The sequence below is a fragment of the Phytophthora sojae genome (assembly GCF_000149755.1).
Source record: "Phytophthora sojae unplaced genomic scaffold PHYSOscaffold_1, whole genome shotgun sequence".
Lineage (NCBI taxonomy): Eukaryota > Oomycota > Peronosporomycetes > Peronosporales > Peronosporaceae > Phytophthora > Phytophthora sojae.
The window spans coordinates 5,047,423-5,063,863 of NW_009258115.1; the positions used below are offsets into that span (position 1 = coordinate 5,047,423).

Sequence of the window (16,441 nt, forward strand, 5' to 3'; positions counted from 1 at the left end):
CGGATTTCCTCGGCAGCAGAGCAGAGCAGAGCACTCGCTCGCATTGCGACCTTCTCGCACTACAGTAGACTGCAGCTCGTCGACTGTAGTATCTCCCCCCTCTAAAATCCCTAGAGCAGACATACAGACATGCTGGACTCGCGCGGCAGCAACGAGCTGGATCTGGCGTACATGCCGTACCACGAAGGGCTGATGAACCACAACGCGCCGCCTGTGCGCGGCAGTCTGTCCGTGCGCGTGCCGCCGCCGCAGCACTCGCAGTCGATGCCCACGACCTCGTACTACGGCGACAGCGACGACGACGACGACGTGTCGGACGACCCGGCCTGGATGAACGCCCCGCGCGGCAGCCTGCAGCCGGCGCTGCCCGCTAACCTCATGAAGAAGGCGTCTAGTATCTCAGTTACCGATACGCAGGCTTCGAGCCCCGTGTCGCCCAGCACCGACGAGCTTACGTACAGTGGAGAAGAGGAGGACGACCAGGACAAGCAGCGCAAGCACAAGAAGGATGACGACGACGATGACGACGACGACGACTACTTCCCGCCTGTGCCCAAGATGCAGTCGCCGCCGCCGTCGCAGCCGCGACGCAAGAACTCCCCGCCCACTGGCGGGCGCCGCAGCCATTTCGAGGACAAGCTGAGCACGGACGTGAAGCTCCGCAAGTCCAAGAGCATGGCCAAGAACCAGGCGCCGGGCAACCCGTCCGACTCGAATCTCGTGGTAAACCTGGGTGTGCCGCGCAACTCGCGCGGCAACTCGGAGATCGGCCGCTTGTCGGTGGAGAAGAAGCCTGCCGACTTGGACTCGGATTCGGCCGACAGCAATCCTACGTCACCCGTGCAGAACAACAGCCGACCGACGACGCCCGCCACGACGGCAGTGGGCGGCAGCAACAACGGCTACCGCGACAGCATGATGCGCTACCGTCCCAGCGACCTCAAGCCGCAAGACCTCACGACGGCCATGATGGCGCGTGATAGTTTGGCCCCCGAAAATTTCGAGAGCACCCGCAGCGTCGACCTATACGCCAGCAGCCGCAGCAGCAACATGGACCAGTACGGCAGCGTACGCAGCAGCAACGCCTTCGACAGCAGCCGCAGCATTGATCCTCTAGCGAGCGGCCGCAGCACCGACCTAATGAGCGGACGCGGCTCTGTCATGCACTTCGGCCCGCGTGTGACGGAGGAGGGTCTCTCGGACTACCTCCGCGCTGTGAAGACGGGCAACCTCCAGCTGCTGCGCGCATGCCTGCAGGACCGAAACACGGACTTCACGGAGCGCGACCCGGTGCACGGCCAGTCGGCGATGCACATTGCTGTGCGCTTCGGACAGCTGCACGCGGTGCAATTGCTGTGCGGCAAGAAAACGCGGGGTCTGCTGATTGACGCCGTGGACAACCGACAAAACACGCCGCTGCACCTGGCGGCGGCCAAGTCGCGCCGGATCACCAAGTACTTGCTCGAGCACGGCGCCGACGCCTCGCGCGTGAACAACCGCAATCAGACGCCGCTGGCGGTGCACATTATCACGTCCAAGCGCGATGACCCGCTGATCGCTGAGATGCTGCTGCAACACAAGACGGACCCGAACGGCCCGCTAGGCAACAGCACGCTGCTGCACAAGGCGGTGGACCTAAAGTTTTTCGAGATTGCTAATCGTCTCGTGCGCCACGGTGCCCGTCTCGACGTGAAGGATGCCCAAGGCCGCATGGTGTTCGAGAAGGTGGAACGCAAGGTGCTTCGCCAGCTCTGCGCGAAGATCTCGTACCCGCCGGTGTGGGTCCCCAACACGGAACGCAAGGACTGCATGATCTGCCAGCGAACGTTCAGCCGTCTGGGTGTCGGCGTGCGCCGTCACCACTGTCGCCACTGCGGCCGCCTGATCTGTGGCCGCTGCTCGCACGTGTCCGTGGAGAGCGAGGCATTCCCGACCACCTTCATTGGCCACATTGACCGCAATCCGTCGGACGAGCGCTCGAACCTCAAGCGCGTGTGCAAGACGTGCAGCAGCGTATTTGATGAGCGCGCCAAGGAGGCTAAACAGGGCGGCGGCAACCGCAAGTGGTCGGACGCCTTCATGGACCGAGTCGTCGGCTGCTCCTGGGACGAAATCGAGCGCAAGGACAGCAACAACAACCTTGGTTCGCAGCGCGGATCCCTCGCGGCGTAGGGACATGTCCTCGGCACCAGAGCAAACAGGACTGCTTGAACTCGCGTGCAGGTGAGCTCTCTCTCCATCGGTGGTAGTGGAGAGAGAGCGGCCATGCAACAGATGTCACAAGCAGGCAGGCAAAATAGCAGAGGACGGCCGTCGTTCGGACGGTGGTGTGCAAATTGTATCAGTAACATGTCGTGTGAGCTTTGCGTTCCAACTGCAGTGCTGTCTTTCAACTCGACAACTCACAGGTGACGTTCACTGTAACAAGCACACTCACCTTGATGAGGTTTGTGTTCTGTACCACCTAATGTAACCCTTGTATCCAACGCGATTGTGTCACTAGACAGCAGCCAATATTCGTACTTTAAAGGAGGTGGCGCTGGCTGGCCGTCATTCCCAAAGCGGCGGAGCACCAAGAGCTCGTTCATCATGCGCTGTTGTCAGATGGTCATGGGGCCTGCGGGCACCGGCAAGGTGCGGCTATAGTCCAATATGATTCTACATTGTCTTGGGCTCCTGTGGCAGCAATTTGAGCGAAATTTGACCCACGGGTGGTGGTTTAATGGACGTTCTTCGGTTGGAATGCGCAGTCCACGTACTGCAACAACATGCACGAGTTCTGCGCGGCGTCTGGGCGCATGACGTACGTCGTGAACTTGGACCCGGCGGCGGACAACTTCGACTACCCCGTGGCCTTCGGTATGCGGCTTTTCTCGTTGAATTCGGTGCAGTGGAAGAGAAGTTGACGATGTTTTGGTGTGGCCACGTTAGACATCCGCGACCTGATCAGCGTGGAGGACGTGATGGAGGAGCTAGGCTACGGCCCTAACGGTGGTCTCATCTACTGCATGGAGTAAGTGCACTAGCACAGTTCTGGGTATTGCTGGCGATAGTAGATTCTGACGTGGATTATTGTTGGTAGGTACCTGGTTCAGAACCTCGACTGGCTGCAGGACTTGCTGAGCGAGTACAGCGACGAAGACTACTTCATCTTCGACTGCCCAGGTTGGAAGACATCGCTCGATTGGTTTGTTGATGCTCGGAGTGGTGCTGATATTTTGGGTGCTGGATACGTCTGTGCAGGCCAGATCGAGCTGTACTCGCACCTCCCAGTGATGAAGCAGCTATGCGACTCACTGAAGGACTGGGGATTCAACATTTGCTGCGTCTACTTGGTGGGTGTATTGGTTCGAACCAATGCCTGCTTGAACTGGATCCGGGATTTGACTGACGTGTGAATTGCGTTGGCGTAGATCGACTCATTATTTATCGTTGACCCGACCAAGTTCATATCCGGCGTGCTCTGCTCGTTGTCGGCAATGGTCCAGATGGAGCTTCCGCACATCAATGTGCTCACCAAGTGCGATCTGGTAGACGAGAAGGAGATGTCCAAGTACGTTTGCTTCATCCTCAGTTCCTGACTGGCCATATTATATCAACGCGTCGAAGCTTTCAGACACTGACAGTGCGTTGGTGTGCGTTGTAGGTACTTGGACCCGTCCGAGGGCTACCTCCTCGAAAACCTTGCGAACTCTACCGACCCGAAGTGGCGTCCTCTTAGCTCGGCAATCTGCAACGTGGTAAGTAGGGCTGATAGCGTTCAGCGTAAATGCATCGCGAGGGACAGGCAACTCAGTTGTGTGTGCTTCTCTGTTTGGGGATGCTCCAGATCAACGACTTTAGCATGGTGGCGTTCGTCCCGATGAACATTAACCGCGAGGAGAGCATTGAAACCGTGCTCATGCACGTGGATCACGCCATTAACTACGGCGACGACTTGGAGCCTCAGGTACGTTTTGCCGCTCCTGACGTTCCGTGGTGGTTATTTATCAATCAAATCGGTTCCTCACAAATTTTCTCTTGCTGAGTAGGAGCCCAAAAGCCAGGAGGTGGACGAGTAGATGCGCTGTTCGATTGCAACCAACACGAATTTCTTGATTTGAGCCTGTTCAGGAGCGGTTCCGGCCGTATTAGCATTACTTGCTGTGGGTTCGCTGTTATCTTCGTCGCATACATCTGGCGTGACTGTGCAGACCAAGCGTTATAGCCGACGGAAATGGATCTGATAAGGATACGGTGATTGTGTAAATTGAAATCGCAAGCGATTTTTTTCACGGGAGTGCTGAGCGCACTCGTGCATTATGCTTCACCTCGGCACCGGACAGAATGGAAGCTATACTTGGGTTGTTTAGTGCATGTCTTTCGTGGATGGCTGCGACCATGAAACGTGCCATCGCGAAGTCGTAGGGGCATGCCGCTTCAAGCTCCGTTACCACGAACTGTCCGTTCCTGGCGTCGGGGACAGGCCCCGTCGATGGCAGCAACTACTAGACCTTCGGACGTTTTGCACTAAACCACCGAGCAAAGCTCTCCATGCCACCCATCGGTGCTCGAGATGAATGCAGCCCCCCTGCCGGGTCCCCGATGGCATTCCTTTCCTCACTTCGCATTTTGCCAGTCCGACACCAACCTCTTCGCCTCCACCCCTCAAGCTCACGATGTCGTTCCTGCAATCTCTACGAGCCATCCTCCTGCTCGCAGCAATCGCCACTGCTCTAAGCACGTCAAGTGTTGCTGCCAGCGACGACGGCAATTCGGCCGCCAACAGCACCGCTGACGATGGCAACAGTACCTCGAGGCATCTGATGGCGGCAGCGACCGACTACCACACCGTCATGCTCAACGCGATAAACGCGGAACGGCTCGCTCGTGGCCTCCCCAGGCTCTGCAGGAGCAGGAAGCTCCAGGCCGCTGCGCAGATGCACTCGAACGACATGGCCAGGAGGAACTACATGGGCCACACGGGCTCGGACGGCTCTACCATCGAGAGTCGCATCGACGATGTCGGCTACTACTGGATTGACGTCGCGGAGAACGTTGCCGCCGGCCAAGCATCGGTGAGGTCCGTCATGGCGTCCTGGATGAGCTCGAGATACCACCGAGCCAACATCCTTAGCCGCAACTACAGGATGTTCGGCTGCGGCTACGCGTACCGAGCCAGCACCAAGTATGGACACTACTGGACGCAGGACTTTGCGGCGGGCGGCGGCGAGGTGTGCAGCTAAGCTTCAAATGTGTAGACCATGAGTTCATCGTCCCGACAGGGATTATACATAAAAAAAATAAACTTGACCCCTTCGCCGAGCGAGCAAGGCAGTTCTTCCTTCCTTCCCTCCACATCGAATTAGCTTTTAGTCGAATCGACAACTTCAACTTCATGACGACGAAGCTGAAGAGGGGCTGGTCTCCTATACCATACCATATATGGTACAGGCTCAGACCTCTCTTTTTTCGCGTGGTTTTTGTCGTTTTCCGAGTATTGGTTTTTTTACGCCGGCGGATGCACCGAGGACATCTGAGTCGCCTGTGCATGCACAGTGGCGTTGTAAATGAAGACGCCTTTTAGACACTCGGTAGGATAGTGCTGATGAGGAAGGCTGATACGGCGTGGACGTGTGTGCCTGTAGAGGTCTCCCGCCAGTTCTTGTGCGATTTCGCGCCAAATACTATGCCAACGCCAGTCCCCATTTCTTGCAGTTTGCCGTGGACTTGCATTTTCAACGGGACTTCCGCCATGACCGACCGGGCTTCCTCATCTCCGGTCCCAGCGAAAGACTCTACGCGCGCCCGGTATCAGCGCGTGTCGACACACGACACCGAGGCGAGCGCCTTTATCGCGCTTCCACAGCTACGTCTATAACACTATTATGGCAAGTTGAGCTCGTAAGGTAAGTTGCGAAGTGAGATTACCTAAGTACAGTGTAAGAGTTAGAGATCATCCTGACAGACATCGTTCCTACCAGCGACCTCCATGGGGCAGCAACTCCTGCGCCACCGCTCCTCCAATGGCTGCCGCTGCTGCTTGCCGGCAGCCACTCATCGTTGTTGCTGCGTGCCGCTTGCCCAGTTCTCGCTGCTGCCGCGTGCCGCTTGTCCACTGCCGTCGTTGAGTGCTGCTCTGCTGCCTCCAATGCACGCGCCGCCCTCGGTCATTCGTTGGGCTTCTGCTCCAGGAGCTCAGCGTCGAGATTGGCATCGGCACCGGTGCCTGGATTGGCACCGGGCTCGGATCCTGCCAGCGCACAGTGTCGTCTGGTGATGGCGCTCTGACCGCGCCCAACAGTCTAACGCACAACAACGGCAAGGACGGGAAAGCGAAGGTGTACTATTGTGTCGAGCACAAGAAGTGTACGCGTTTCATGCGAGTCGTCTGGTTCGAGTCGGACATTTCGGGAAAGAAGGAGTACGCGGTTGAGAAGCGTGGCCAACACTCAAGCCAGCCATCGTCCCGAACGCGGAACGGGATTCACCCCGCGTTCAAAGTTGAAGTGGATGCTTCTGTGTTAGCAGGAGGAGGGCCCAATAAGGCGAAGCGTTGCTTGCGCGGAAGTATGCGGACCAGCCCGAGCTCCTAGCGCATCTACAGTACCAACCGAGAACAAGATCAAGAACCGGAAGGCAGTCGAACTTTTCGAATGCGAAGAACTCGCCCAGCTCATCGTGGCTTCCAGACAATCAGTGCTGGATGTCACTTGCAGCGCCGAATCGAGTCAGTCCCCGGTCGTCGCTGAAGAGAGCTAACGCATAAGCGTTTGTGCTCAGCTCAAGGAGGGGATTCGGGCTCCCAATTCACAATGCATTTCATTCGTAAGCAAGGCAGGGAGCTAGATGTAGCGTTACAGTGAACTAGAACTTCAAAAAAAAATTGCTGCCTTCAGCTCCCTTCGCCGTCAGCGCGAGCTCGAAGTTCTTCTTCTCGTTCTTGGCGCAGTCATGTCCTGCTCCGCGATAGACTTATCGCAACGCTTTCGAGCGCGCTACAATTACACATATACCGCCTAAAGCAGGAGAGATGCGGGTTCGCTACCAAATACTTGAGACGCACGGCCGTGAGGAGTAGGAGCGACAGCCTGGCGTCGCTCGCTTTCACGAATTCGTTCCTGCGCCTCTAACTGCTCGTGCAAGAACGCTTTGACCCCGAAGCAACCCCGGCGAGGCGTGTCTTCCGGTGATCGTGTTGCCCTCGCGACGACGACAGGTGATACTGACGCTGATCAAATCGCTCCACGCTTGACAAACATCTGGAGGCCTCAAAAGACTCGACGATCCGCCGACGAGGTGCGAACTTAGGTTTCCCACCAAAAACCACGCGAATTCCACCCGCACCCTTCCAAATGACCGTTCACAAGGATGGATGCTCAGTGCATCGAGTGCTCTAGGCGCTCTATATCTCGCAAGTCAAGTCTCATACGTCAGGGACTTGATGCCCAACCTCTCTCGATCCACCGCCCACGCTCTCTCATTCTGCATTTGACCACCAACGTCTACAGTCTCCCACCTCCGCTCATCGTCACCATGGCATTGCCCGCTCGCCGCTCGACCGCCATCCTGCTGCTTCTTGTCGTCGCGCTGCTTGGCTGCTCGATCTCGGCAACACCTGCAGGCCAGAGGACGGCTATCGGTTCTGCTGTCGCCGAGGAGATGCCAACTACGCACCTGCATCGAAAAAGTCGGCCATTGGCTGCTCGATCTCGGCAACACCTGCAGGCCAGAGGACGGCTATCGGTTCTGCTGTCGCCGAGGAGATGCCAACTACGCACCTGCATCGAAAAAGTCGGCCATTGGCTCTGCTGTCGCCGAGGAGCTCGCCAACACCACGCCCACCCGACACCTGCAGACGTACTCGTCGACCGAGTTCCAGACGTTGATGCTCAACGCCGTCAACAAGCAGCGCACGGCCTATGGACTGTCCAAGCTGTGCATTAACAAGAAGCCGCAGACGGCGGCCCAAGGCCTCTCGAGCGACATGGCGGCCAAGAACTACATGAGCCACACTGGATCGGACGGCTCGACGATGTCGCAGCGCATCACCGCAGCTGGTTACAAGTGGACGAGAACGTCGCGGCTGGGCAGACGACGGTCGATGCGGTGATGACGGCGTGGATGGCCTCCAGCGGCCACCGAGCGAACATCCTCAGCTCCAAGTACACCATGTTCGGCTGCGGATACGCCTACAAGTCTGGTACCACCTACCTTCACTACTGGACGCAGGACTTCGCGTATGGAAGCACGGAGAGCTGCTCGTAGGCGAGAGTAGAATGACTACGCGCAGGACGCAACTTAATAACTACATGTATGAGTGGATAACGGAACGATGTGCACCACATGGAAACAGTGTGCACCACATAAGCAGTAACAGTTTAGAAAGGCACGGCAAATTTACAGAGCCTATAAATTACGCTTTTGGGAGGGTTTAAGGAGCAAAAGTATATGACATACACCGCCTTAACTGTGTAGTTTCTGGTCAAAACGATCGTAATATTAAGCTTGGCCGCGGATAGAGTCAATATAACCTACCGTTTGATATTCCCCGCCCAAACGGACCGATGTATGTGCGTGCATTGCATTTTGAGGTTGCTTGAGCGTTGTTGGTTGTGTTGTGGGGGACAACTGCAACTGCCTCGTTCGTTTCGCAACTCGAGTCCCAATCAGAATCTGCAATGCACATTTCTGGGTAGCGTATGGATGGTGTGGACCACCGACTGCCTGCCTAAAATCCGAATCCGAAACAAATCCCACCAGGAAAACTGGATTAGGAATCGGATTCGGACATTTGCCAAATCTCTCTAATAGAGAGCATCAAGAGAATCCATGTACTGTACATGTACCCTATTACCCTATTCATTTTATTGGCGCAAGAATACTCATTCTTTTGATGGGGGAAGACGGGAAGTGATGGTAAGTTTACATAAGAAAAATGTATATTTTAATCGTGACGTACGGAAGAGGCCCCATCTTGTGCTGCTTCCTTAGCAGCACCTGTACTTATGGCTGATCCAGTAATGACAGACCGTCCGCTTACACCTGTACTACTGTACGAGGGCGACAGCCACTCTACGATTTTCGCCTTGAAGAGAACCTCCTCCTGCACGTGTCTGCCATGCGTCTACAGCAAGCTTTTCTCGTGGTGGTTGCCTCGCTCTTCGCCAGCGCTGTTGTCGCTCTTTCAGCGGCCACGGAGATCGAACAAGCCAAGAGCTCCACGTTGCTTTCGAGCCAGTCGATCGTCGTACATGAGGGTGCTAAGGGGCGATCTCTGCGGGCTGTTGACACGGAAGACGAGAGCTCTGAGCTTCGGGGCTGGTGGACGAGTGCGAAGGTGAGATGGTGGCTTGAATCGGAGAAGTCAGACGACTACGTCAAGGGGGCGCTGAAGCTGAAGGGACTGGAGGGAGATGCCCTCTTAAACCACAAGAACTACAAGGCGTTCCAGTATTTCCTCAAGAAGTCGGAGGATTACAAGATCAACAAGTGGTACAGGAATGAGTACACCACGTACCAAGGCTGGCAGGAGCTGGGCCTCAATAAAAAAATCACCTTGGGGAAAGACCTGGACAAGATCAGGAACACCGACGAGTTCAAAGTGTACAAGCACTATGTCAACTACTTCGACAAATTCGTCCTTATCTCGCTGAAGGCGGGAGATAAGCCACCTAAATGGATGGTCGCTAGGGGGCCCTCGGACGCGGAGATGACGGCGAGGACGGAGATCATGGCCGAAGCAAGAAGACCCGCTAAGTACGCGAAACTGGCGTTGGGGTTGACGGAGACCACTGATAATTCGAAGTTGAAGCTGCTGACTGACAAAGCGCTCGAAGAAAGTTCGGATTTCAAGTACTTCGTGCTCTTTCTGAAGAAAAAGGAACCAGTGCTTACCGAGGAACTGAAAAAGCTCGAGGCCAGGGTACTACCAAACCAATTGCGGTCGAACAAGAGATATCAAGAGCTGCTGGAGGAAATGGGGTGGGTCAAGAAATACGTGACAGCCGCAAATGCAGGTGGTGCCCCACGAGGATAAGGAACTCCTGAAGAGAAGCGAGTTGATCAAGGCCTGCAGTTAAGAATGAGTTTTTTTTAACATCAGGATGTAGTATCTGGCAATGAAAGCAATGAATCATTGCTAACTTACTGAGTGTCTAATTATAATCGACTCAGCACGCAAAACTGCGTCAAAAGGTTGGGATAGCTGACAATGCATGCTAAGGGAAGTGGCACCGACACGAGTGTCGAAGAGCAAGTCCAGCTGCGACGAGTGTTTCGATTGCTAGCGTTCGACACTTCGCTCCAGCGGCTAAACCACAAGCTTGAGGTGAAGGCTGGCACTTGCGTTCCAGTGTTTATAGTTCTCTTGATAGTTCTCTTGACACTGACGAAGAGCGAGTTGTCATTTACGCAGAAACTATCGGAGAAGATGCAGGGGGTCAAGTCTCCAGAGGTAGTGAAAATCGAAAGAAGACTCCATACACGTCAAGAAAACTAACTTTAAAGAGCTGCGTGATACTTTAGCGCCAATCGTCGCGACGTCGATATTCGCTGATGGAGCACGATACAAAACGTGACCACTACATGAAAGAGAAGCTCAAGTATCTCGGAACGCTGCAGGATGAAGTCAACCTGGGCCGTGAACTAGTGACTTCAAAGTACCAGATCGATTCGAAGGCGTTGGTGACAATCTACGAACAGCTCGGTTACCCCATATCCGGCCAGGAGAAGAGCCGAATCGAAGAAGTGATCTGGCAGGTGAACGACGATCTGGACGGCGCCATCAGCTTCGAAGAGTTCGTGAACAGCTACGTGAGGTCACGCAACGATCGGTCAGGGCTCGAGCCGTCCGAGATCTTCTTCCTCACGTGCTTCCTCATGTTCGACAAGGACTGCTGCGGCAGGGTAAGTCCTCCGTCACATCGAATTGATACACCCGCTCTTCAGTCATGTAACCTTACTGTACCTGACCGCTTTCGTGTCAGATCTCCTTGGACGATGCGATGGGAATTTTGTAAGCAACGAGCACTCCACCATTACTACAAGATAAAATATCGCTGAAACGTTATACTTGTGTGACTGCCAGATACCTCAAGTACGGCGAGACCATGGAGCGCGAGATGGAGATCCACTTTGGCAAGCTGCTGGACGAAGGCGCCCACTTCGTCACCTTCACGGAGGTGCGACCTGATTTCGTTCTTCAAATCCTAAAGCACTAATACCATCCCAGGCCATAATAACAACTCCTCTGTCTTCTAGTTCCACGAGGCCACCAGCAAGCGTCTGGGCGAGCTTATCGACCAGCAAGCGCCCTTCGCTCGGCAGAACAAGTTCTGCAAGAAGCTCTGAGCCTTCAACTTGCTACAAGGATACAACTTCAGAAACAATCTGATAAATCACAACATATGTTTTGCCACATTTTGATGAGTGTATCAAAAGTCTCGGATGCTTGTCAATCTCATTCTGAAAGATCGATCTTCCTGCAGACGTTGATACAGTGTAGGAACATACTGCGCTGGGGGATCGCGAGCTTGTTTTTGGCCGCCAACTTGGCGGACGCGCGACTTGTTCCCTTGTCGCCGAACCTCTTTGACGAATGGCGTCAGGGGTACCACGTCCGGGACGTCGTGCGCCAACAGGAGCCGCTGGAGGACCAGATCGCCCGCTTCACGCGGGAGGGGGAGTTTTCCCAGGCTGGACGCACGTTGGAGCAGAAGATCAACGAAGCCAACGAGTTTCTGGATCGAGAGCTGGCAATCGAGGAGCAACGAGGAGTTGGGGATGAGCGGCGCCATTGTGTACCAAGACGAGGTGATGCTGAGCAAGGGATACGGCCTTAGCAAGGTGAGAGTACAGCAGATACTAGGCAGGCGTCATGAGTCGACTATCTCACATCGCAGTTGTGTTGTACTTGTAGTCTGATGATCCTAGCAGCAAGGTCACGCGCAGGACGCTATTCCAGATCGGGTCCGTGTCCAAGACCTTCATCAGCTTCGGCATCGCCATTATGGTGAGGAGATGGTAAAATACTAGTAAGTGGTTTAGCGGCGTGGACGTCTAACGTTTTCGTGATTAACGCAGGTTGAGGAGGGGAAGCTGTCGTGGGAGGACCCGGTGAAGAGACACCTCCCGTCGTTCAAGCTCTTCGACAAGTACGCCGAGGAGTACGTCACCATTAGCGATCTGTGTGCTATGAACTCTGGATTGAACGATCTCCCGGACGTTGGACGGTTTTTCGGAGTTTATCCGACCGACGAGGACCTGGTGGCAGGTCTGGCTGGTATCGAGCCTGCACATTCTCTTCGTGGCGGTCACGACTACGCCAACTCAAATTTCGCCATCCTTGGCCAGGTGATCCAGAGCGTGAGTGGCCAGCCATGGGATGATTACCTGAAGGAACGTATTTGGGACCCGCTCGGGATGACGCGTACGTTCGCCTCGGCTTTTGATGCAAAGGGTGATAACGATACAAGCTTTGGACACTTTGAATGCGGTGGGGATCTATTGGGACCCTACGATCTCGTCGAAGCCCCCGAAGCTCAGCTGGCTGGACACGGCCAGGGTCACAAAATCGCGTCTGGGTCCACGCTTTCGAGCTCTGATGACCTAGCGACGCTGCTCCGACTGATCTTAAACAAAGGAACCTTGGACAGAGTCTCCATTTTGAAGGACCCAGCCACGGTGACGAACATGATTACGGGCAAGAACGCAGTGAACAAGGAGTTCATGGACGAATTTTTGATCGAGGGTCACCAGTACAATCCGGACGGCAATACGCTCGCTTCTGGTTATGGCTTCGACTACGTAGGCCATGGCCAGTGGGGTCACGCGTACGTGGACAAAAGCGGCGACACTGCTGTACACGTCACGCGGACGGGAATTGCTCCCGACGTGCAGCTTGGTGTGATGAGCAACACACAGGCACCGGATGGACACCTGTCGTACCCGCTTGACCACATCCGTTCGTACGTTATGGGGGTCTTCCTCGACGTCCCGAAGGACATTTTGGACTTCTCGTATCGCCAATGGCGCGAGAACGATAAGCTGGTGCCTATCATGGAAGGGGTTCCAGCTTGCGGGCTCCGCTTTTGGAAGAATCCACCGTTCCGCTCTCTTAGTTCCGTGGCAAGATCGGCGATGATTGGGAAGTATGCGGCTCAATCGTCCACCAAATACTTCGGATCGCTTGTAGTACGTGAGGAAAATGGGGAATTGGTACTGGAATATGGTGCCTTGTCAGCCCCGTTGAAGTACTACATGGACAAGGAGAACCAGCGTGTCTTCATCTGGGATTACAAAGCTTTTCCTTTGTTGATCAAGTCGACGGAGAGGGAGGGAAAGTTTGACCTCCCAGTATTTGGCGTCGTATTCCGCCACGTATAGATCCACTGATAACCGATCATGTGTAAACAACACCCTTGTCATTTAGTGCGATTTATGAAGCCTTGTGTGCGAGTTTATCGATCAAGAAATCTAGCTTCTTCTCCAGCAAGTCCAAGCGAACAGCCAGCTCTGGACTCCCTGCGTTGCTATCAGCAAGGGAATCACGAATATCTTGCACCGGCGACCTTTGTGTGATTCCCGTTAGCGCTATACTGCGCTGACTGGCCATGTCGGTCTCTTCCGAGTCTGGACAGCAGTCCTTCCTGGTGCTCTTGGTGCCGAGATGCTTGATCGTGGCCTCGCACTCCTTAAGCGTAGCGTCGGGAAAAGTCGTCTTGAGGAGTGTCGACGTGAGCTTTGTCTCGGGTGACCATTCCAACGGCATGGCGGCTAGTCTATCAGTGAGCGCGTCTTGCAGCACGCGCGACCGAATCCTCCCCCAAAACACGACGGAAGATCGACGACTGCGATTCTGGCCGAAGCAAAACACTAGGACGTGATGTATCGGCGCCAACCCGTGGCGAAGCACATGAACCAGCACGCGACGAAACACCCAGCACTTGCTCTTGTCCTTCTTGACTTTTTCCTCCTTGTAGGCGTCAACTACGATGGCCAGCACGATGTTCAGCAGCACGAACGTCATGAGCGTCATGTAGCTCCAGTAGAAGGCGACTGAGTAGTTGATTTCTTCAATGGTGCTGATCTCGAAGTTGTTGAACAGCATGTTGACGCAGGTTTTGGTGGAGCTGAGCATCGAGGAGAACTCGTCCACACTGCTGCCGAACAAGACCGTGCCACTCGAAGCAAACGCGATGAAAATCACAGCGAAGATAACCGAAAAAGCCCGGAATGAGCGCACTGCACTCGCCATAGTGCGCGTGAGGATGCTTAGTCCAAAGTGATCTCGAAACGTGTTTAGGACGCGTAGCCCGAGGATGAAAACCGCCGCTGTGGCAAGAAGACGAAGCAGGACCGTGAGGTTCGCGATGTGCTCGAACGACTCGGTGACTGACGACAGCGTTGCCTCGACGTCGTTCTGACTCTGGTTGGGGTCTCGAAGGATTGAGAGCTTGCCACGGAAGGAAGAATTCGTCATCGACATTTGCGTGATGAGTACCGTGATGTAGAACGCGTACACTATAGGCCCCCACAGTGCATCAATGGCGAACCATCCGTCCGGGAACGCCCAGAAACGTATGGCCATTGCCGCTTGCCTCAAGAGTTCATTAAGGTGGCGACTAGATGATTCCCGACTCATATTCTTATAGCGCACCACCACCGAAATCAATGCGGCGACTAGCATCCAAGGGAAGAACCAGAGGATAACGAGAACGTCAAGCGCGACGGTGGTCGAACTCGGGAATTGGTCCAGCAGTGTCGATGTCGCTGAGTAGCTCGGTATGATAAAGCCGCCAGGGTTAAATTCCAGAAGCAATTTCGTGACGGCGTAGCCCGGTAGCTGGCCGTTGAGCGTGATGACAGTGATGAGCAGTTGCTGTGTCGACAGGTTGAGCCAGTCCCCACTCGCCTTCTTCTTTGCCAGCACAGCTCTCGCTCTCGTTGCATTCGTGTCGAAAGTGATGAGGAGATCTTCAGTCGTCGTGCTGGATTCGTCGTAGCAGGTCGGGTATAACTTCATGAGGAAGTCCGGTGTATCGCACACGTCGGGCTCCATTTGTGATACCTGAAAGCTCACGGCACCGAGCACCTTGTTGAGCGAACCAATACTTCCCCACTCATCTTCAGGCAGCGCTTCACCGTTGTAGTCCTCCGTGACGAAGACTTGCGGGACGAACGTGTCGTTCAGCCAGTCGAAGACGTCCGAGATGGTCTCGATGTTGGAGAACTGGACTGGGCCATCGGAAAGTCGCCCCGACGTCGACGACATTGCGTGGCTCTGGTAGTACATGTTGGTGGTCGGGATATGCAGGAACATGGCGGCGACGAAGATGCCGAAGGACAGCATGGCGACGATGATTTCTTTGATGTCGGTGGCGTGTTTTTCATCGTTCCCGAGTCGCTTCAGAGCTGTCCGGACGGGGATTGATGAGCCGCTGCAAGACTTGGGGCTGGCGATGTTGGTTGGATACTCGTTGTAGCTACGAACGCTGTCGTACGGGTCGGGCGAGAGGATTAGATGCATGTCTGTCGATAGCAGCGCCATTGCTGAAGTGGCCGCAGACTTTGCCTAGTTGTCCTTCTTCAACAATTCCCAAAGCTGTTGGGCGCAAGCATGGCAGAGGGTCATATTGAAATACATGTGCGGGAGAATAAGGTGGACGCTATGTGCGCTACGGACGGACAGGACACTAACTTGTGGGTTGGATGCGATTGACATGCAGATGCTAGCACCACCTGCAGCGCGTACAAATTTGGATTACGTTGAAGCTGAAAGCAAGAAGATCTCTGCATTCACTTTCATTCGCAGCTCACGTTACCCCCCCCCCCCCCCAACGCCGTACAACGCCGTCGATTGACTGCCGAGCGACCGTCCGTCAGACTGACCGACGCGCGACCGACTAGCACTGTGAGCGCTGTACGACGAGGTGTCGGCGGGTGTCCACGCTGAAGAAATTTGGTAGTATATTCACCAGTGCGCTGCTTACACATGGAAGCGAGCGATTCATTAAGCGTTTGAAGGCGACACCAGGCAGCACCCCGCTGTCGAGAGCTTCGATAGGGACGGTGTTACACGTCCCGAATTTTTCTGTTCGTGGTCGTCATGGATGCGCTGAAGGGCTATTAGTACAGTAGCAAGTACAATGTATGCATTGGACGAATCGTTGTAACGCCGTGATCAACCTGCACAGATATAATGCAGTTGAGGCAATCGCTGCAAGCAATGCCGCTCCAGCAATGGTAAAGTTCTGGGCACTGCAAGTCGTGGCTCGAAGTGTCCGTGGATTTTCGGTGTGCTGCGTTCGCCTCGTGCTTCAGAAATGCAGACACGATTGACGATTCCATTCGGATACTTTTGGTCGCCGCTCCAACGGCCTCTCCTCTATAACGCTCACCAAGCTTTGCTCAGTTGCACCCAACCTCTCTGTGCATGGCGGTGGTCGGACCACTGGTCCTG

The 16,441-nt window shown here is 54.9% G+C and overlaps 6 protein-coding genes across 6 annotated transcripts; 5 read left to right on the forward strand and 1 right to left on the reverse strand.

The window, feature by feature from the left end:
• Nucleotides 1-8: 8 nt before the first annotated feature.
• PHYSODRAFT_349019 (hypothetical protein) lies at nt 9-4,061 on the forward strand (the record flags this gene model as incomplete). The annotated part of the gene is made up of 10 exons (XM_009516948.1): nt 9-2,143; nt 2,531-2,634; nt 2,751-2,859; nt 2,932-3,013; nt 3,083-3,165; nt 3,244-3,335; nt 3,414-3,553; nt 3,647-3,740; nt 3,830-3,949; nt 4,032-4,061. Exons 1-10 carry the CDS (start codon nt 130-132, stop codon nt 4,059-4,061), a joined length of 2,868 nt encoding a protein of 955 aa, XP_009515243.1. The 5' UTR covers nt 9-129.
• A 774-nt stretch (nt 4,062-4,835) lies between these two features.
• On the forward strand, nt 4,836-5,225 carry PHYSODRAFT_475611 (hypothetical protein; the record flags this gene model as incomplete). Its single annotated transcript, XM_009516949.1, has 1 exon — nt 4,836-5,225. The coding sequence occupies one exon, from the start codon at nt 4,836-4,838 to the stop codon at nt 5,223-5,225; it is 390 nt and encodes a 129-aa protein (XP_009515244.1).
• A 2,290-nt stretch (nt 5,226-7,515) lies between these two features.
• PHYSODRAFT_258273 (hypothetical protein) lies at nt 7,516-8,247 on the forward strand (the record flags this gene model as incomplete). Its single annotated transcript, XM_009516950.1, has 3 exons — nt 7,516-7,669; nt 7,713-8,039; nt 8,126-8,247. The coding sequence occupies 3 exons, from the start codon at nt 7,516-7,518 to the stop codon at nt 8,245-8,247; spliced, it is 603 nt and encodes a 200-aa protein (XP_009515245.1).
• Nucleotides 8,248-9,100: 853 nt separating this feature from the next.
• On the forward strand, nt 9,101-10,018 carry PHYSODRAFT_353461 (hypothetical protein; the record flags this gene model as incomplete). The annotated part of the gene is made up of 1 exon (XM_009516951.1): nt 9,101-10,018. One exon carries the CDS (start codon nt 9,101-9,103, stop codon nt 10,016-10,018), a length of 918 nt encoding a protein of 305 aa, XP_009515246.1.
• Nucleotides 10,019-10,192: 174 nt separating this feature from the next.
• Nucleotides 10,193-11,331, forward strand: PHYSODRAFT_468310 (hypothetical protein; the record flags this gene model as incomplete). The annotated part of the gene is made up of 5 exons (XM_009516952.1): nt 10,193-10,309; nt 10,507-10,887; nt 10,968-10,996; nt 11,069-11,162; nt 11,242-11,331. The coding sequence occupies 5 exons, from the start codon at nt 10,193-10,195 to the stop codon at nt 11,329-11,331; spliced, it is 711 nt and encodes a 236-aa protein (XP_009515247.1).
• A 2,620-nt stretch (nt 11,332-13,951) lies between these two features.
• On the reverse strand, nt 13,952-15,301 carry PHYSODRAFT_380280 (hypothetical protein; the record flags this gene model as incomplete). Its single annotated transcript, XM_009516953.1, has 2 exons — nt 13,952-14,579; nt 14,682-15,301. Coding segments are annotated over 2 exons (1,248 nt in total), but the record flags the coding sequence as incomplete, so codon positions are not given.
• Between the last annotated feature and the right edge of the window lie 1,140 nt (nt 15,302-16,441).